The sequence below is a fragment of the Alexandromys fortis genome, unplaced genomic scaffold (genome assembly GCF_014885135.2).
Source record: "Alexandromys fortis isolate MF-2015 unplaced genomic scaffold, M_Fortis_MF-2015_v1.1 scaffold_263, whole genome shotgun sequence".
In the NCBI taxonomy this organism is placed as follows: domain Eukaryota; kingdom Metazoa; phylum Chordata; class Mammalia; order Rodentia; family Cricetidae; genus Alexandromys; species Alexandromys fortis.
Window position 1 is genome coordinate 1,473,050 of NW_026068165.1, and position 14,987 is coordinate 1,488,036.

The 14,987-nt window shown below is 42.9% G+C and overlaps 1 protein-coding gene across 1 annotated transcript; it reads right to left on the minus strand.

Annotated features, from left to right (window-relative positions):
- Nucleotides 1-1,222: 1,222 nt before the first annotated feature.
- Nucleotides 1,223-14,542, minus strand: Prim1 (DNA primase subunit 1). Its single transcript, XM_050128221.1, has 11 exons — nt 14,405-14,542; nt 13,574-13,731; nt 10,716-10,822; nt 10,578-10,651; nt 8,954-9,090; nt 7,015-7,073; nt 5,645-5,754; nt 4,949-5,040; nt 4,705-4,843; nt 2,827-2,896; nt 1,223-1,375 (listed from the first exon to the last, which is right to left on the minus strand). The coding sequence occupies exons 1-11, from the start codon at nt 14,505-14,507 to the stop codon at nt 1,240-1,242; spliced, it is 1,185 nt and encodes a 394-aa protein (XP_049984178.1). The 5' UTR covers nt 14,508-14,542; the 3' UTR covers nt 1,223-1,239.
- Between the last annotated feature and the right edge of the window lie 445 nt (nt 14,543-14,987).

The following is a 14,987-nucleotide window of genomic DNA, read 5'->3' on the forward strand; positions in this document are numbered from 1 at the left end:
AAAAAAAAAAAAAAAAAGAACCTTGTTCTACAAGCAGAAAAAAAAAAAAAAACAAAAGAACACTACCAAAGCCAATATCCCGGTAGCAAAACCAGGAAAATACACAACAACAAAAAAGAAACTACAGACAAATTTCTTTGATGAGCATAGCTGTAAGAATCCTTTACTTGTGAACTGGATTTAAGAACACTTTAAGATTATACACTATGAACAAACAGGCTTCATGCCAGAGAGGCAAGGTTGATTCAATATATATATATGTATATATTCAATAGATGTAACACATCATATAAATAAACTTAGGACAGAAACCACACAAGCATTTCTATTAATAATTAATTAATGCCAAAAAGGCATCTAAGAAAGTTCAACATTCCTTCAGGATAAAAGTTCTGGAGACTTTAGGAATAGTTGGTACATACCTCAACATGATAAAGGCCATATACAACAAACCTACAGTCAATATTACAGTAAATGGGGACAGACCAAGACCATTTCCTCAAAAATCAAGAACAAGACAAGGATGTCCACCCTTCCCTCTTTTTTTATTTTCTAGCTTTTTAGATTTTATTATTTTTATTTTGTGTGTATGAGTGTCTGAATGTATGTCTGTGCACTACATGCACACAGTGCCCATGGGAGCCAGAAAAGGACACTAGACCTCCTGGGACTTGTGTTACAGCCAGCTGTTATAATATGGGCCTGGAAACTGAACCTGGGTCCTCTGCAAGAGCATCAAGTGCTCTTAATTGCTGAGATATCTCTCCAGCACCTTCCCCACTCCTACCCTTTATCTGAGCTCAAAGTCTGCTATAGCAGTTACAGAAAACAGACCTAAAAAGGATAAACATAGGAAAATAATATCTATATTTGCAGATAACGCAATTCTTTTTTTTTTTTTTTTTTTTTTAAGTCAGGGTTTCTCTGTAGTTTTGGAATCTGTCCTGGAACTAGCTCTTGTAGACCAGGCTGGCTTAGAATTCAGAGATCCACCTGTCTCTGCCTTTCGAGTGCTGGGATTAAAGCCACCACCACCCGGGGATAATGCAATACTTTAAAGACTCCATAAAATGTACTAGGAAACTTGCAGCCTTCATATAAACCAATAGTGTATTTTCAGAGGAAGAAATTAGGGAAAATATCCCATTCAAAACAACTCCAACACCAGAAAACAAGGTACTTAGGGATATATGTAAGCAGGGAAGCACCCCACAAGAGAAGGGCAGCGCTGGAACAGCGTTACCACTGAGCTGGCTCAGGATAAACGACCCACATCTGCTTACCTCTGATTCTAGGTTTGCTTTCAGATTCGCCTCCATGATCCTCTCTGTCCCTTTCATTACTGGAAACCACATCCAATTCTCGGCAGATGGCGCTACAAGCAATAGAATAAGAGAATTTTAAGTTGGTTTCTAGACTCAATCACCCATGGAACTTCTGTGAGAAAAACATGTGCCTGGGGTGTAGGTAGCTTAGTGGCAGAGTGACTGTCTTAGTATGTAAGGCTGTGAGCACCACTTCTGGTATAACAACAAACAAACAACCTGTCAGCTAAGTCTCAGGCAATACAATCTCGTCTTAGAGTTCTTCAAGCAGATTAGTATATTAAGGCTGGGAAACACACAAAGATGTTCGCAGTGATGGATATTGTGCTCAGGCAAGTGCTCCAACACTCAGCAAGCCCTTGGTGCTCTGAGACAGGTTTCAGTGTGTAGCTCTAGGTGACCTGGAACTTTTTTTTTTTTTTTTTAATTTTGAGAGTCCCATGTATTCCAGGGTGGCCTCAAACCTGTTATATAGCCAAGGATGACCCTGAATTCCCTGAGGTCAGAGATATAGGGTGTAAACCACAACAGCTGCTCCTAGAACTGCCATCCTTCTGCCTCTGGATCGATGGTATGTGCCACCACGCCTGGCAAGATCTTCTGAATATGGTGCTGGGGATCTAACCCAGTGCCTTGCATATGCGATATGCTTGGCAAGTGCTCTGTCACTGAGCCGTGTACACCTCTAGGCTAAAACTCTGATGTATGCATATGTATATGTGAGCTACAGTACCCATAGAAGCAGAAGCTCGGGTGCTGACCCTCACCTGCGACCTTAATTGAGACGGGTTCTGTCTCTTGTTTTCTGCTGTGTATTTTGGGCTAACTGGTCTGTGAGCTTCTGGGGATGTTCCTGTCTCTCATTCTCATGTCACCACAAACACACAGAGGTCACAGGTACATGTTACTGTGCCTGGCTCTAAGTAGGGTCTAGGGATTTCAACCCAGGCCTTTTTTTTTTTTTTTTTTGGTTTTTCGAGACAGGGTTTCTCCGTGTAACAGCCTTAGCTGTCCTGGAACTAGCTCTTGTAGACCAGGCTGGCCTCGAACTCACAGAGATCTGCCTGCCTCTGCCTCCTGAGTGCTGGGATTAAAGGCGTGCGCCACCACCGCCTGGCTCAACCCAGGTCTTAATGCTTGAGCTTCACCCGAGGAGCCCTCTTCCCAAGCTCCGCCTAAAAGTTCTAATTGCTTGAATTGGCGTTCCCCAAACTTATTATTTTTGATGCTGTGTTTTGGGCCCAGTACGTTTACTACTGAGCTATTTATTCCCCTTAGCCCTCATAGGCTTATTTGACCTTAAAATGCTTTTCCCCACAAAAGAGCTAAAAACATGCATGGCCCCCCTAAAGTATTACCATATAATCCCTAGTATTAAATACCTCCATAATTAAATCTGTCACCCCGTGAAGCTACTTCTTCATTCAGGGATCTAGGATAATCTATTTAAAGCCCAGAAGAATAGTCACAAATGAGGAATGATCCATGATCTGGAACATACCTTATGGTTGGAACAGCAAATGGATCAAACTGGTCCACTTTCTGAAAATCAATTGGCACAGAAATGCGACCTATAAGAGCCAGAAGTTATAAAGACATGATGGTGGGCTGCTATGTCTCTGAATTATTTTTGGTTAAATTTTTATAAAGCGCTGGGGTGACAGTTTAGTAGTTTAGTGGTAGTGTTTGAGGTGCACGCATGCACACAAGAACCTAGGTTCAATCCTTCACGTGCACATGAACATACACACACACATAATTTTTCATGTTTTTGGAGACAGGGTCTCACTACATAGCTCTAGCTATTCTCGAACTCACTACTATGTAGACCAGGCTGGCTTTGAACTTGTGAGTCTTTCTGTCTCTGCCTGAGTACTGGGATGGATGATATACATGAGCTATCATGCTCAGGTTGTTTGGGGACAAGTTCTCACTATGTAGCCCAGGTTGGTCTTGAATTTATGAATCCCCTAAGTGCTGAGACTACAGGTATTTACCACCACACTTGACTACATTGGATATCTTAAGTTTATTTTTATTATTTTTAACTATATGTGTGTGTTATATGTACACATGTACAGGTGCCTACAGAGGCCAGAGGTATCAGATCCCCTTGTAGCTGAAGTTTAGGCAGTTGTGAGTCACCTGATATGGCTGTGGGATTTGAATTCATGTCCTCTGGAAGAACGGTACATGTTCTTAACCATTGAACCATCTATCTAGTCCTGGACAGCTCTAAAACTTTTTTTTAAGCATTTATTTATATGTATATGTGTAAGTCCGAGGATAACTTGTAGGAGTTGGTTTTCTTCTTCAACCATGTAGTCCAGAAAACTGAATCTAGGTCATCAAGTGGCTCTAACCTGTTCCATCTCACCATCTCATCTCACCAGTTCCACACTGAACATCTTTATGGAGCATTTTGGAACTATATAATCATGTGCCCAGATGCTATTTTGGTCAACGAATGGGCTGCATACAATGGTGATATTGTAAGATACTGTCCAGCTTAGTTTGTATAAAATATACTGTGATGTCTACACAATATAGAGTGATATTTCTCTAAAGGTATTTCTGTTGCTAAGTGACAGATGACTTTTGATGGCATTACCTTATAAATCTACACTTAGTTCAAGGCCAGCCTGGTCTACACAGAGAAACCCTGTCTGGAAAAACAAACAAACCCCACAAAACAATCTACACTTGGGACAATACATAAAATTCACAACTAAGGGCTGAAAATATAATGATTTCTTTTGAAATGGGGTCTCATTATGGAGTACCTGGGCTAGCCTGGAACAATCTGTGTAGCTAAGGATGGCTCTGATCCTCCTGCTCCCCTCTCGCTCTTACATCCTGAGTGCCGAAATTACAGGTGTATAATAACTTTGTACTTGGCTTCAGTTTGTTTCTCCTAATAGGTTTTCTTCTTTTTGTCTTTCTTGAGACAAGGCTCTCATATTGCCTCTCAATCTCCATGTTGCTGATGATGACTTCAAACTTCTGATTCTCCTGTGTCCACCTCCTGATTAGTGAGGTTCCAGGCTTGTGCCACTGCACATAGCTTATGGTTGCTGGGGATGGCACCCAGGGCTTCTGTGCATGCCAGGCAAGCACTTTGTAAACTGAGTCTCACACCCCCAACCCTGAAACCTTTATATAGTAGCAGTTCACCTGGTGGCTACTTAACGGGCAAGGTCAAACAAGGCATGGCACAACATGCCTTTAATTCCGGCACTCAGAGACAGAGGCTGGCAGAGCTCTGTGAGGGAAGCCTGGTCTACACAGTGAGTTCCAGGCCAGCCAGTTCTACATAGTGAGACCCTGTCTCAAGAGAAAACCTTTTCTTTTAGTTTTCCTTACTTTCCTCGCACTGTACCTGTTTTAGGATGAACGCTAAACGGGCTCTTCAGTAAATGGTTGATTCCTTTGCTCACGTTGATATCCAGGCGTGGGAAACAGTACTGGAGCATAATCTCCCACTCCAGCCAGGGACCACACTTATCATTCTTCATATTCTAGAAAGAAAGATCTCCTTCAACCATCTTTAAATGACCAAGCAAAAACAATCATAACTTAATCATGAATTGTATTATGATATTGGGAAGTACAGATTTCAATACCTGGGATGTGTTGACCACTTTCTTCAGATACTCCCAGCGCTGAGATGAGCTGTGAAGCCTTTGAAAGCCCTTCTGAAGCTCATCATGAATTGGTGACGCATCATTAAGGAACACACTGATCTGGGATACCTGAGTATGTCAGTCTGTAGTATGTATCATTACAAGGATGCTGGAGCTTCCCACATTTAGGAGCTATTTAAAGATTCCTAAGACATAAATGACAGGCACTTACAACAGTAAAAAAAATTCCCTTAGAGCAGGGCAGTGGTGGCGCACACCTTTAATCGCAGTACTAGGGATGCAGAGGCAGGCAGATCTCTGAGTTCCAGGCCAGCCTTGTCTACAGAGCAAGTTTCAGGACAGCCAAAAGCTACACTGAAAAACCCTGTCTTGGAAAAAAAAATTAAACAAGTCCCTTATAAAAATATCATAGTGAAATGACAGAAAGATGCCAAAATAATTAAAAGGCATTACAATAAAGTTTTCCTAGACTAAATGACTCCCCTTCTTTAACCATTATTTCTAGGAACAACTTATGAAAGGAGAGAATTTTACAAAATGGTCTCATTTCTTACTGTAGCCATGCAGGAAACAGAAGATGAAAGTTGCAGGAACGTATGAGACCACAAAAGCAGTACCCGTCTATAACGTCACAGACCGACATGACTGCCTCACAGTGACCACAGGAAAGGATATTCTCAGGAACAAGGGCTAAAATCTTCTCCCAGTTTTCTTTATTTTCAAGAATATCTTGTCCAACTAAGGCATATTCTTCAAAGTATTTCCGAATTATGTTTATTGATCTCCTATAGGAATAACAGTAACAGTATTAGTAACACACAGGACATGCAGGTACTCTCCTACTGGGTGAGGTCACTGTTTATGCTTTCCAAATTCCTAGAACTAGATAAAAGCAATGAGACCTTTTTGTTAGTGGAGTTAAAACTAGACACTTAAAAGGGAAATCACCTAGCATGTACCTATTACAGGATAGGTAGGTATTATGGAAAGGTTTGGTTCTTTTAATTTTATTTATTTTTTTAATTTTGAGACAGCATTTCACTGTGTAACTCTGGATCACCTGGAACTCCTCCGGAGACCAGGCAGGCCTCTATAGAGACCGACTGCTTCTGCCTCCTGGTGCTGGGATTAAAGGTGTATGCCACCATGCCTGGCCTAAATGATTACTTCTTAAATCCTACAATCTATAAGGTTACTAACATAGAACATGCAACACTGGTATAAATAACTAACTCAGGGCAACCTATCAGTATTGCATGTAGGACAACCTATCAGTATTGCATGTAGGACAACCTATCAGTATTGCATGTAGGACAACCTATCAGTATTGCATGTAGGACAACCTATCAGTATTGCAGGTAGGACAACATATCAGTATTCCATGTAGGACAGCATATCAGTATTGCATATAGGACAACCAATCAGTATTGCACGTAGGACAACATATCAGTATTACATGTAGGATCTAGTTTTCGCTTTACAATCACAACAGCTGCCTAGCATGGTGGCACACATCTTTAATCCTAGCACTCAGGAGGCAGAGGCCAGCCTGGTCTATAGCAACCCTCTCAAAACAAAATAAAACATAGCAACAAGTGCATAATGCTTGGGGTTTACAAATATCCCTCACGTTCTGTTTGTCTCTGCCGCAGCTCTCTCAAGGAGCAGGTCCAGCCCTCCACATCATTTCCATAAGGAAGTGGTGCCTCCAGCATTTAATCAGCTTCACAGGGCAGAACAGGTGTAGAGAAAGCATGGGTTTTAGAGGTAGGTAGACTCGGGCCTGCTTGCTAGATGTCAACATTACTTGTGTGATGGCAAGCAGGCCATGTGATTTCAACAGAGATACTGTCACGTTTCTCATGAGGTCGTGAAGGTCACGGAGAACCATAGGAGAACACACTGGAATAGCGTGACATCAAATAGAAGTCTGACAACTGCAACTGTTACTAAGCATGCTCCTCGGAGGCGAAAACTGACAGCAAGAGACCTCTACAAGCACGTGCAGCAAATCAGAGAAGCCCAGGGAGTCTCTCCCAACAGACCTGACAAAAGGGTGAAGTCTTTCACCTAGGTGAACCTTCTTCTTAACATCTTGACCACCCTGAAAAAAAAAACCACCAAAAAAGACCTTTATTTGTGTATATTATAAAGCATAAATAAAATTATTAAAACATCTTTAATATGTTCTACTATTCTAGTTAAAGCTATAGATATGGCTAAATTAGGAAGTATAGGAGCTTGGATGTTGTTTCAGTATTAAAAAAATATTTAATTTTTGCATATATGTATATCTGGTCTATGTATGTGTATTACAAGAGTGTTGTAGCTGTAAAGCCCATAAGATTGAGTCAGATCCTGGGAACTGGAGTTACAGGTGGTTGTGAGCTACCACGTGGGTGCGGGAAACTGAATCAGGGTCCACTGCAAGACTAGGAAGTGCTTCTAACCACCGAGCCATCTCTCCAGCCCAGAATCTCAATACCCCTGACTTTCTGTTAACTTTATTGGATAAAATTAACTAGAGAAGCAAATGAATTTTCCTTTAGCTACAAAGGAGGATCCTTAGCTGTTGATGGAAAATTTCTGTCTCACCTGGTCCCAATCATTCACTCCCACATAAACACAGAGACTTATATTAATTATAAACTGTTTGGCCCAGTGTTCAGACTTATTACAACTACCTCTTACAACTTAAATTAACCCATAATTCTTTTCTATGTTTAGACACGTGGCTTTGTATCTCTTCTCAGTAAGGCATTCTCATCTTGCTTCCTCTGTGTCTGGCTGGTGACTGCATCTCTGCATTTCCTCTTCCCAGAATTCTTAGTCTGGTTGCCCCATCTATACTTCCTGCCTAGCTATTGGCAGTATGAATGGTTTTATTAAACCAGTATGAGTGACAAATCTTTATAGTGTACAAAGGCATTATCCCACAGCACCGAGCACCAAAATATTTAGCATCTTTTGTTGTTGGAAGCAGGGTCTTACTCTACAGCCCAGGCTGGCCTGGAGCTCACAGCTTCCTGCTCCCTTCAGCCCTTGGTGCTAGAGTTATGGGTGTGAGATGCCATCTATATTTTTTAAAATATAGATAATTTATCTATTGAGTTTCACATATTTATGTGATGAATTTTAACTATTTTTACCCCCCCCCCCAACCCTCTTCCCAACAGGCCTTCTTCTCATTTTCAGGCCATCTGTGTGGATGAGAGGCCATTTCCTAGAGCTAGGATGACTTATTAGTGACCACACTACTGATGAGAATGACATGCCCACCCCACTAGTCCCACAGGAAGGGGCGGGGCTTCAGGGCCTCTTCCTCCATCCCTGACAAATGAACTGTGTCTGACAGCCCCATCACATGCAGAGCACATGCAGACGGACGGCTGTGGTGAATCCACATCTGTGCAGTGGCTGCTCATCCAGAACACATCTCTGCTGCACGTCTCCCATCTGCTGGCTCATTCCTTCCATCTTTTCTCCTGCAATGTTACCTGAGCCTATGTCTGCATGTGTATGTATGTGTGTGCACGTCATGTGTATGTATGCCTGGCTATGTGCATGTGTATGTATGTGTGTGCATGTCATGTCATGTGTGTGTATACCTGGGTATGTGTATGTGCGAGCATGTGGGTGTATGTGTGTTTTTATGTGTATCTGTGTGCATGTGTGTGTAGTATCTTTCAAAAAGTAGTTACTATAATTTTAAATGACCACTGCTAAGATCACTTAGTCTAAAACATGAATGCTCTAAAAGATAATTTTTTGTGCCACTGAAAGTTCCAGGCTTGGTAATATCTACTAAAGATGTGGAAACTATCTTCTAGAGGACCTGAGTTCAGTTCCCAGCAAACCACTTGGTGGCTCATAACCATCTGTAGTGAGATCTGGTGCCCTCTTCTGGCCTGCAGCCATACATGCAGGCAGAACACTGTATACACAGTAAATAAATAAATCTTTTAAAAAGAGAGAGAAGCTTACCTTTACAAGACTCAAGTACTCTACTATCCCAGAACGCACAGCAGAGGACAGCTTTCTAACGGACTCATCACAGACCCAACAATGAACACCTCTCCTTCCTGAGTACACCCAGAGGCGGTGCTTAAACCCAAAGTCCTCTGCAGAGGAACAGAATAGGTTTGAAGACATTTTATAACCTAGTTTTCACCTTCTGATGTTTTCCACAAGTACTCTCATATTTTGAGACAAAGTTTATGTTACCCAGGCTGGTTTTAAACTTGCTGTATCTCCAAGGATGACCTTGAACTCCTGATCCCTCACCTCTACCAACAGATTCGGCTTCCTTATATTTTGTTTTTGAATTTGTATCTGTATGATGTATGGGTGTGCATGCCTGTGCATACACATGGAAAATTCAGAGGCCGACACTAGATGTGTCCTTTTATTCTTGTCCACCTTATTGTTTGAGGTCTCTCACTGAATCTGGGGCTCACTGATTCAGCTAGATGGGTTGGTTGGGCAAGCCTCTGGAATCTTTTCTACTTCCCCGTGCTGTGGTCACAGGTGTATGCTACCATGCGTGGTTTTTACAGAGGTGCTGGAAATCCAAACTCAGGTGCTCATGCTTGCAGTGTGGTGGTCTGACAGAAAATGGCCCCCAAAGGGAGTGGCACTATTAGGAGGTGTGGCCTTGTTGCAGGAAGTGTGTTGCTCTGGAGACAGGCTTTGAGGTCTCATATATGCCAAGTCATGGCCAGTATTGCCTGCAAAAGGTAGGACTCTGTTCCATGTCTGCCTGAATGCCTGAATGCTGCCATGTTCCACTATGATGATGATGGGCGGAACCTCTGAACTGTAGTGAGCCACCCCAGTTAAATGTTTTCCTTTATGAGAATTGCCCTGGTCGCTGGGTGGCGGTGGCAGCACACATCTTTAATCCCAGCACTCCGGAGGCAGAGGCAGGCGGATCTGTGAGTTTGAGGACAGCCTGGTCTACAGAGCTTGTTCCAGGACAGCAGGCTGCTACAGAGAAACCCTAGAGTTGCTGTAGTCATAGTGTTTCCACACAGCCATAGAAACCCTAAGACATACAGCAACAGCTTTCTCATTTTAATCATACTGACTTACATGGAGCTTGCTGTGCCCTGAGCTCTTGATTTTTTCTTTTTATCCATCCTCACCTTTCCGACAAGGACTTCTTTCTTTCTTGACTTACAGTATTTATGTGTATATGTATATATGTGCAATGGTGCCTGCAGAGGCCAGAAGATGGTATTGGATCCTTAAAAATAGAATTAGAAGCAGCTGTGAGCCAACCTACACAGTTGCTGGGAATCAGTTCAGGGGTACCAAAGTGGGGGTGGGGGAGCAGGAGGATCAGGAGTTCAAGGTCATCCTTGGCACTAGATCAAGTTTCAAACCAGCCCAGTGAAGAGTCTTGTTTTTGTCCTTCATTTTTCTCATGTGTACCTAAAACACAGAACTGCTCTCAGTGGACTGCATTGGGGGAAGGTGCAGCTGTCTTCACTGCAAATCGCTCTCTTTCCTTTTTCCTCTTAGGTTTCAGGGGCAAACAGTAGAAATGTCTGAGATCTGATAACGAAACACAAGAGGCTGAGGAAAGCAGACCCAGACAGCCACGTACCCTTCAGTGCTCGGTCTATGATGCGCATGGCCATCGTCATAAGAGTCCAGCACTTGGAACATATGTCTGCAGAACTGGAACACAGCCATCATTACTCACTGCCAGGGACATCACCCACCCCACCAGGGAGGCGCTTACCTGCAGCATCGCCTGACGTCATCGTAGTCTGTCATGTCAATGTCAAAGACCAGTTCTTTCTCCTGAGCCTGGAACGCTCCTAGCTTCACTGTATTGTGTTGACTGGGCTACAAATACAAAATGCCCATCAGTTTCTGTCAGAATTGCCATGTCGACTCACACAGAAAAATGAGTCAAAGAACTTGCATAATACCAGTCTACGGGGCTTTGAGCCCATTACTTTGGATCTTACACAATCTGAATTAGTGATAGCTTCATTTTTTTTATTTATTTAGAATAAAGTTCAATAAATTCTCTATAAATATATGTTTCATGATAAAAATAATAAAGCATAGGGCGGTGGTGGTGCACATCTTTAATCCCAGCACTTGGGAGGCAGAGGCAGGTGGATTTCTGTGAGTTTGAGGCCAGCCTGGTCTACAGAGCAAGTACAGTGAAACCCTGTCTCAAAATCAAAACAAAACAAAATGGGAAAAGAACTAATAAAGCTATTTTAGGTCTCTAATAAAGAATTTACACAAATAACCCCTATTACAGGGTGCTCTACAAATTTTTGTTACTATACATACAAATAACAAATATATACTTATTTTAGATCCCATCAACAGATTAAAAAAATCTCCAGTGAGTCTTTGTTGCTGTTTTGAGAGGGTCTCAGTAGCCCAGGCTGACCTTGAACTCCCTATGTGGCCAAGGATAATCTTAATTTCTTTCTTTTTTTTTTTGTTTGTTTTTCGAGACAGGGTTTCTCTGTAGCTTTGGAGTCTGTCCTGGAACTAGCTCTTGTAGACCAGGCTGGTCTCGAACTCGCAGAGATCTGCTTGCCTCTGCCTCCCGAGTGCTGGGACTAAAGGTGTGCACCACCACTACCTGGTATAACCTTGAATTTCTTTTCTTTTTTTCCCAGAAGAGGGCATCAGATCCTATTATGGATGACACTGTGAGCCACCATGCGGTTGCTGGGAATTGAACTCAGGATCTCTGGAAGAGCAGCCAGTGCTCTTAACCGCTGAGCCATCTCTCCAGCCCCATAACCTTGAATTTCTAATCCTCCTGCTGTCCCCCGAGTGTAGACACAACCAGCTTTGACGTGGATGCTGGAGGTTTGAACTCAGGTCGAAAGCAAGTGTTCTTCCTGACGAGCCTTCTCCTCAGCCAGAGACACAGTCCTTTCTCCTCCGTCTGTTGCTTTTTACTGACAGCCCAGGCAGGAGACTAGATTCCTCTCAGCAAAGTCTGACCAGACATGCTGGGTACTGTTCTAGGCTCTAGGGACAGGTCAGTGTGTAAACGGAAGGCCTCTATGCTAGTGGAGATGTTATTCTGACAGACCTGGAGAAACTTATCTCAAGAGTCCCAAGAACACGGCTCAGCCAAACCACTTTCCAGTGAAAACATTAGCTAGGTGCTTTAGTAAATCCCAGCTCCTCAGGAGGCAGAAGCAGGAAGATTATGAATGGGGAGGGAGGTGAGTATAAAAGAGTTTAATCAACTATCATTGAAATCCCAGAAATAAGGTATTTCAAAGACAAAGGACGGAATGCTTAGAAGAAATGTAGCTCCCCCGCAGTTGAATATATTGAGTCCATTCAATAGCTGTCAGAACAGACAATAAAAAGTACAGACCAAGACCATAAAAAGTACATATACAGTTGTATAATTTCAGAACTAGGGAATAAAGGAGTGACAGGACATTCTAAGAGCTCTCAGGTCTCATATATTAGAAAAAGAATAAGAATAAACATTAGTTTCCCACCCCCTGGGGCAACATGGATCTAAGGATCTAACGTGGGGTCTCCCACAACACATGCTCTATGACTAATCTACATCCCAGCTCCTTTCTGAGAAACGTATTAAAAATTTCTATACTTATTGTGTTGTGTGTGCAGGTGCAGGTATGTCTGTCAGAGGTTGAAGTTGGGAGTTTTCTTCAACCTCTCTCCACCTCAGTGAGACAAGGTCTCTTCCTGAACCCGAGTTCCCTGATTGTGCTAGTCTGGCTGTCCAGCAAACTCCACGGATCCCCTTGTCTCTGCCTCGGCGGGACATGGGTACTGGGGACTCTCAGCTCAGGTCCTCAAGCATTTTACCAACTGAGATATCTCCTCACCCCTCAGGCTTTCTGTTTTTTTTTTTTTTTTTTTTTTTTTTTTTTTTTTTTTTTTTTTTTTTTTTTTTTTTTTTTTTTTTTTTTTAAATATTTATTTATTTTTTTTGTATGTATACAATATTCTGTTTGTAGGCCAGAAGAGGGCACCAGACCTCATTACAGATGGTTGTGAGCCACCATGTGGTTGCTGGGAATTGAACTCAGGACCTTTGGAAGAGCAGGCAATGCTCTTAACCTCTGAGCCATCTCTTCAGCCCCTTTCTGTTTTAAAATAAAGATTTGATTTGATTTTTCTCTTTTAGCCAATCACATCAAAGGCTTTTGGTTTGTTTGTTTTCAGAGACAGGGTTTCTCTGGCAGCTCTGCTGTCCTGGCACTCACCCTGTAGATGAGATTAGTTTTAAACTCAGAGATTCGCCTGTCTCTGGGATTAAATGAGTGTGTCACCACTCCAGCAAGAATTTTTTTGTTTTGTTTTAAAGACATGGTCTCATGTATTTCAGACTGGTCTCCAACTCCGCTGCAGCCGAGATGACCTTGGATATCTGATCCTCTGGCCTCTGCTTCCTTTACACTGGGATTACAGGTAATGCACCCACACACTTGGTTTATGGAACCCAAGGGTCCATGCATGCCACACCAAACGAGTGTGTTTCATCAACTATAACAAACTCTAAAACGTTACCTTCAAAACCTGGGGCACCAACCCACTGCAGCCTATGAAACATACACAAAAAGGACTCCTTACTCTGTGAGAATATACAGCGCCGATATCAATCTTATACGGATTCATCTTCTGCATCTCCTTTTCCAGATCGCTCTGGTTGCTGAAGGACTGGTAGCGAATATAAATATCATCCTTCAGTGTGAATGAAAATTCACGGTGTTGAAAGTAGTTCTTTGTCACTGCAAAACAATTTTAATTTGGCACTTTATTCGGTTTAAGGCATTATACAACCTCAACTAACAGGAAGATACACATATTAAAACGACAGAGTCTTACTGTAAAGACTAGGCTGCCCTGAAGTTTACTATGTAAGCCAGGCTGACCTTGGAACTCAGGAAAATTCACCTGCCTCAGCTTCCCAAATGTAAGGATTACAGGTGTGGGCACCGGGCCCTCTAGAATATTTTTCATGAGTGCCCTTGTGCCCAACACTGTCCTACCTAGCCTGTAATTTGAAGGAACGTACTATTCCACATTTGCTAGGGAACAATAAGCAGGAGGTGTAAATATTTTAAAGACGAAATGCCTTTCATCGGGGGGGGGGGGGCACTAACAGACCCAGCTGTGAAAGTGTCTTTTTGCAGGTCACGCCTCCATGCTAACACCTAGACGCCCGCTTGTTGCTGGCCCCGTTCTTTCTTTTCTAACACAGTATGGCCACTGGACCGTCATGTCCATCTGTCTTTTTGTATCTTAGCGGTGGTGGGGCGGGATGGAGATGGTGCAGGAAGACACCCGACACCTCTGACACTCAGAGAGGCCCTTTATACAGTCATTTAAGGACATCCCGCCCAGAACATCCTCACACACCTCTCCCAGACCCACTACCCATCCCCTCCCGGCCTCCATCACCTCCTCCATAGTTGAGCCAGCGATAGTACTGGGCGTAGGGAAAGAGCCTTCGGTAGTATAGCTTGAGTAGCTCCGGCAGCTCCGCAGGATCAAACGGCTCCATGAAGGAACTAGACTGACACGAGAATTGGCGGGAACGACACAGGACTCCACGACTGCGCACGCACCGAATCGTGTCGCGCCGCCGCAGGGGCTGCCGGGAATTGTAGTTCTTGCAAGTTCTGCAGGCTTGCTCTTTCTGAAGAGTTCTGAAACCCTGTCTGGAAAAACAAAACAACAACAACAACAAATAACTTAGGTTTATGAACAGTGGTTGCAAGAATAGGTCAGAGTTCCTTTTTATTTGTTTGCTTAATTTTGCATTAACTTCTGTGATGTTCTATTATTTATTTATTTTTATTTATTTATTATGTACACAACATTCCTTCCATGTATGCTTGCATGCCAGAAGAGAGCACCAGATCTCATTATAGATGGCTGTGAGCCACCACGTGGTTGCTGGGAATTGAACTCAGGTCCTCTGGAAGAGCAGTCAGTGCTCTTAACCTCTGAGCCATCTCTCCAGCCCCTCTATTATTTTGAA